We start from the raw sequence: 5,930 nt of genomic DNA on the forward strand, positions 1-5,930 counted from the left end.
AACATTTGTATTTGTCAAGAAGACATTTATTGTCCAAGAAATAAAATGTTGTGAAACACACCTAATGTATAGTCTATTTAGAGGAGAAGTATAGAGTAGCATGACCCAGTAATTGCACTTACAGCAGCAAGTTTCTTGGCCAGATTCTTGGCACCGTGCCACATGTCCAGACTGTGATGAATCCCAAGGTCCTTGTATTTTCCTTTGTCTGGGTCTGTGAAATTGAAAAATCATCGCATTTCAAAACATCTGTTTTTGCAATATTACTATTCAATCATGTTATCAGAGGAGCACTTACTCATAAGGGCACCAATCTGGATATGTGCATCTGTGCAGATCTCTACCAGCTTTATCTGTTTGGAAAGCTTGTCTACAGTCTGGATAAATGCCTCCTTCTCCATGATATTTGAGTTCCACGATGTCTGCCGCTTGTCTATTGTAGCTACATGAATGATTTCCTTAGTGTCAAGCTCCATTGTAGTGTAGCTGCAGTACTGGGCACAATGCCCTGGTGAATCATTTCTGCCATCCCCTGTAAAAACAACAGGCATATATCGTAGTAAGAATATATTTAAAAATATGTCATTGACGCATGCACCATTTAAAATTGTAAAATACACACCTAGCACCACGACGTCTTTCCCTTGAAGGCGACAGATGGCCTCGGAATTCCTTTCTTCCCAGTATTCCTTGACTGCGTCAACACAGTATGTGTCTTGGATTGTGAAAAATGTGTTTTGGTTCACCATACCCATGTTCATGAACTTGAACAATAGGGAAACCTTCCCATAATTGTTCCCTGACAACAAAATGTTGGTGGATAGAAGGAAATCCCCTGCTTGCATCCCAAACTTCATCACAGGCTGGGAATTCCATCTCCACAGGTTATGTCCATTGGGACAAATCTAAAAGTCAGAGAAGATTGATGAATGGATTTGAATTATGCAACAGTGTTTGTCAAAAGAAATGTGCATGGCATTGCTACCAGCTGTATTATGTTGTTACTGCCTGGACTCACCCATTCCACAATCATTGCCGTGCCCTTATAAGTGATGTTAATGTGAAAAGGGCCAACACCATCACACACCAGACCAGTCCTGAGAACACCTGTACATCTGTCCACCGGCAGCTTTATCAGTGTGAGAAGCTGCCTCAAGCAGGTCTCATACAACACTGCCGCTCGGACACAGATGATATCATCCACACATTTAACCTTCAAAGGGTCTGGGTAACTAGGCAACTCAACACTGGGCAAGGGCTCATCAGTAGGATCTTCATGAGCAGAAAGGTCATGCACAGTTTCATCAAGCCCAATTACAGGAAGATGGTCAACAGACTGCACTGCCTTTAATGCTCCACCCATTCTGTGGAGGCAGAACACATGGGCACCATGTAAAAATGTATGACAAAACACGACACAAAATATGGCAAAGTAACAACAGATGAGCACACACCTTATAGAAATTGGTGGAAGATACTCTTCATCGGAGCTGTCATCTCTTTGATGGAATGCAGATCCTTCATCTGTCCAGTCAATTCTGTAAGAAATTACATATTTAGAAAACAAGAACTTCCACACAACACAAATAGTAACATATGTCTATAGGGTGTACTACTTACACACTGTTCATGGGGTCATTGAACACATGTTCATCCACATCCTCATCCACGATGCTCATGTCATCTAGGCTTTGTAAAAAAAATATAGAAATGTTTATCATGAAAATATTTTATAGAGAACACAGCTTGGGTTTTGGTATAGACATTATGATCATTGATGGGTTACCTCTGTTCAAGGATCTTAATTTCAGGGTCTTCTGTAATTGCATCAAGACGCTCATCTCTGAAATGAATAACCAGAGCGTTTCACAACATGTGACACACAAGTACATGAAATGGTTAAGACAAGAGTATTAAAATTATAGGCAACTTTCAGTTATTATATAACACGATCAAACAACAATGACATGGAATCATCACAATTGTTTTCATGCAGTGACTTACCTGTCTGTCCCACTAGAAATGCTGGACACTGCTGGAGTACTTAATACTCGAGAGGGCTTTCCCTTCATTGGTGTTGATGTGACTGCTCTCAGTTCTCTGTCATAGCTGGACAATTAAAAAATGTAGTACATGTTAGAATGTCTCGCTAAACCACAAACAACACAATGCATTACTTTCATGACACTGAAGAAAAATGGTAAATGCACATACTATACTTTATGTAAATTGACTAAAGTTCAAAGTCTGTCTGACAAACTTATCAATATTGATCTCGTTATCGATTATGACTCGTCCATGATTAGCACACAGATAGGGTGACCATACGTGCCATTCTTCACGGACCCGTCCTGTCCAGGATTTCGGGTGCGCCTTTTGGAACTCGTCTTTGTCGACCGTATACGTCATAGAGGATTATTATTATTATTATTACAGAAAAGAAACCGTTACATTTTAATGTAAGAATGAAACTACGGTTGTATATCTTATGTTTTTAAGTGAATGGCGTAACTTATGCGGTAAACAAATATGACTTCCGGAAAATGCGCCGAAATCCTTGACGGGTTGCGTATGGTCACCCCTATAAGTTGATCTAGTGTTATGTAAAACCATGCTATACTATGCCAAGCAACTATAAAACTTAGGATTTGAATACCATATACTTTATAGATTTACACGAATAGAGTGAATTACGTTACCTGTCGAGAAGAAAACTTGCAACCTCGGCGTCCCGTTTGAATTCCTTGAGCCTCATGAGCTCTTTCCATCTCGGAAAACACACTCCAATATTCACTTTTGTCTTGTTGTTTCTCCTGTCGCGTTGTCGTTTTAACTCTCTTTTTCGCTTCCTTGGCGACTCCTTTTCATGTGCTCGAGAATAGGTGTGATCTTCCATCTTAAACAGGATTTCAAATCTGCTGGCAGTAGTGAATCGCGCGAATAAACTAATTTCCCCCTGGCTTTCTTCTTTTGGGTGTTTACTGGCGGGTTGCAAACCAATTGTAGAGATGCATACTGCCACCTACTGTACTGGAGCCCTCTGGCATTCGTAACGGTGCAGCTGGGAGCGCGAAAGGCAAAGCTTGAATATCAGGATTGTCCCTCTTCGGCGAATGTATTTCAAAGATGGAGGCGCAACATGGATTCAGCCAGAGAGCGCTTCGACGGTATGTATTTTAAATAGCAGATTCTACACTTACGAGAATACTTTGATTAGTGGGTGGAAGTAATTACACATGAATGAGCACATACTTTTGAAAGAAAACATGGGTTTTTGCTAAGAATTAACTCATAAAATTACACAGTAGAGCTTTAAAATAGCCACTTTAGCACAATGCAGTCATGGTCACTAAAGTATGTGGGCATTATGTAAACCTTTATTGTATCCAGCTCAATATCTTTTATGTAAACATGGTCAATCAATGTGCCGTTTTCAGTTGCTACACTTTTAACAATTTGTGTAAACCCAAACTGTTGCATGACATCATGAATACTTGATTTATTGAGAAGGTTGTCATTGAAATCTCCAAGAATTATTTTGCCACCTGGTAATCTGTTGATTTCATTGATCAAATTAGTCAAATTCTCTTTAAACAATGGCACGTTATATGATGGAGCTCTGTACACGACTGCCACAGTTGTGTTTAAATGTTCAATCTTGCACATTACACATTCAATGTTAATACATGGTAAATCAACTACAGTAACATTTACATTTTCTCTGTGATATACACCCACACCACATGATTTTCTTTTTTTAGTTTAGCAAAAACATCTTGACTGGTGTCATATGCAACACTTCGTGCTTTGTCATGGAAATAGTATCCAGCAAGACTGATATCATTCGGAAAATGGTTTGGTTTTAGCCATGTTTCTGTCACACAAATCATATCTGCTTGAAAGTATCTATTGTCATGTCGAATATCTGAGATATGTGGAATGAGCCCTTGCACATTGTGTAAGATAATTTGAAATGTTAAACTTTCTGTTGTTTCACATGGAACAATAAATGGTGGCATACTCTACAAAGTTTGTTGAATGTTATCCTTTACAAAAATAACTTTCTCTTTGATATCTTCTATTATCAGTCCATCAAGAGAAGTCACACGACTTAATGGAACATAAGCTTATCCTGGAGCAAATATCTTTTTCATTGACACAACAGCTTTGTTCATTGTCAAACCTTGTACTTTGTGAACTGTACATGCGTAAGCGAGTTTCAGTGGATACTGTATTCTCATGCCCCCAGCACTAGTGACTTTTTCTTCTGCAGGTTCAATTGCTGTACTTTTCTCCAGTTCCGGTTTTAAGCATATGTTTTTACCTCTGGCTTCTTTACCAATTCTTTCTTCATCAAATTCAATATATATTTTTGATGGAAATGTTTCATCATCCTCATAACAGAATTCTTTAATTGTCCCAAATATTCCATTCACAAGACCATCAGAAACACTAATATTCTTCAACAGCATTACTCGAGCATCAACAGCTAACTCAAGAGATTTCTCTAACAAACTATTTTGAATTCTGACATGAAACCTATCTTTTCTTTCCATTCGGCCAGTTTTAGCATTTCTGTCAAAGTCTTGAGCATTTACAGTAACTGTGTCAGAGCACAATTTACACAACATCTTTATGTTATGATCATAAACTTCATTGTTAGTGGCATAAATGTGGATATCTGAGCTATCATCTCCATCACCAGTTTCACATTGTTTAAGCATAGCAACATCTTCTTCAAGCAGTGGTTCACCTTTTTTATGTACTCTCAAACGATTTAATAATTCTGCAAAGCCTTTGTCCTTCTGTCTCATAATCTCTGTAAGCTCAACGAAACTGAAATTAGTTTCCCAAAGATTGACACTGTTAACTGGTTCATTGTAAAGTGGTTTTCCTTTAACAGGAGACAGCTGATAAAAATCTCCTACTGCTATGACACAGACTTTACCAAATGCAGAATAATCCATAGTTTGTTTGATTTGTCTAAGTCTTCCATGAATGTATGCTAGAAGTTTATGATCAACCATTGATATTTGATCAATTATTAATATTTGCAACTCTCCAAATTTAGCTCGCAAAGTATTAATTTTTTCTTCTCCAAACGGTTGATATGGCAGTGAAATGTTTGTTCCGACAGAGAAAGTGCTATGTATTGTAGCAGCATTGATATTGTATGCAGCAACACCAGTCGGAGCTGTTAACAGCACGTGTGTCTCATCTGGATTATCTGACAGCTTTGAGAGGATGCGAGAGGTTTCATAATACATCGCTTTAATCAAAACTGACTTTCCAACACCTCCTGGACCAGATATGAAAACATGAAATGGATCTGGTTTTTCACTTTGTACTTTTGCTAAACACCATTGACGTACTTTAGAAAAGATTTCTGACTGTTTTTCATTTAAAGAACATAACAAAGGCATTGCATCTTGTTTTGTCATAGCAGATGGATTTTTTTCTATTCTGGAAACACCTTCATTTGGCAATAGATCAGGTATGACATTATCACCTTCATCTGTTTCTATTTGTTGTTTATGCTCGAGACATTCTAAACGTTCAAGTTCTGTTTCAGGACAGATTTCAGCCCAAGCATCTTCCATTGGTCCATGTTGTTGTAAATCATTTTGTGCTCTTTGTAGTGTGTCTGCTTCTTTTTCAAATTTTGCCATGTTTGTGTCCACTATCAGTTTTACAGAATGAAGCTCATCATTAATGCTTACAAATCCAGTCTCATAAAATCCTTATGGGAACTGAAATTTTGTGGTTTCAATTGGCTTTGGAAAAAATGAGGCAAAACAACTCCAAAATACTTTGATAATCATTTTCTGGATTCTTTGTAGGTGAAAAGCGAGCATGACGTACAACAGCAAAGTCTGAGCGTGTTCTTTTTCTCACAAATCCCATGTTATTTTCCAGTCTTACTCTCTCTA

At 38.0% G+C, this 5,930-nt stretch overlaps 1 protein-coding gene across 1 annotated transcript; it reads right to left on the reverse strand.

Annotated features, from left to right (window-relative positions):
- Positions 1 to 251: 251 nt before the first annotated feature.
- On the reverse strand, positions 252 to 3,310 carry LOC135734423 (uncharacterized). Its single transcript, XM_065253299.2, has 8 exons — positions 2,700 to 3,310; positions 2,005 to 2,109; positions 1,787 to 1,843; positions 1,621 to 1,689; positions 1,455 to 1,538; positions 1,019 to 1,364; positions 623 to 905; positions 252 to 532 (listed from the first exon to the last, which is right to left on the reverse strand). The coding sequence occupies exons 1-8, from the start codon at positions 2,894 to 2,896 to the stop codon at positions 267 to 269; spliced, it is 1,407 nt and encodes a 468-aa protein (XP_065109371.2). The 5' UTR covers positions 2,897 to 3,310; the 3' UTR covers positions 252 to 266.
- Between the last annotated feature and the right edge of the window lie 2,620 nt (positions 3,311 to 5,930).

Source organism: Paramisgurnus dabryanus, chromosome 7, assembly GCF_030506205.2.
Source record: "Paramisgurnus dabryanus chromosome 7, PD_genome_1.1, whole genome shotgun sequence".
Lineage (NCBI taxonomy): Eukaryota > Metazoa > Chordata > Actinopteri > Cypriniformes > Cobitidae > Paramisgurnus > Paramisgurnus dabryanus.

What these genes read in the sequence shown, in the direction of transcription:
- LOC135734423 (XM_065253299.2), bottom strand. Translation starts at nt 2,896, where the DNA reads ATGGAAGATCACACCTATTCTCGAGCACATGAAAAGGAGTCGCCAAGG. An exon ending in GCAAGTTTTCTTCTCGACAG is followed by an intron (nt 2,110 to 2,699) that starts GTAACGTAATTC and finishes TTAATTGTCCAG; the next exon opens with CTATGACAGAGAACTGAGAG. An exon ending in CTTCCACCAATTTCTATAAG is followed by an intron (nt 1,365 to 1,454) that starts GTGTGTGCTCAT and finishes CTGCCTCCACAG; the next exon opens with AATGGGTGGAGCATTAAAGG.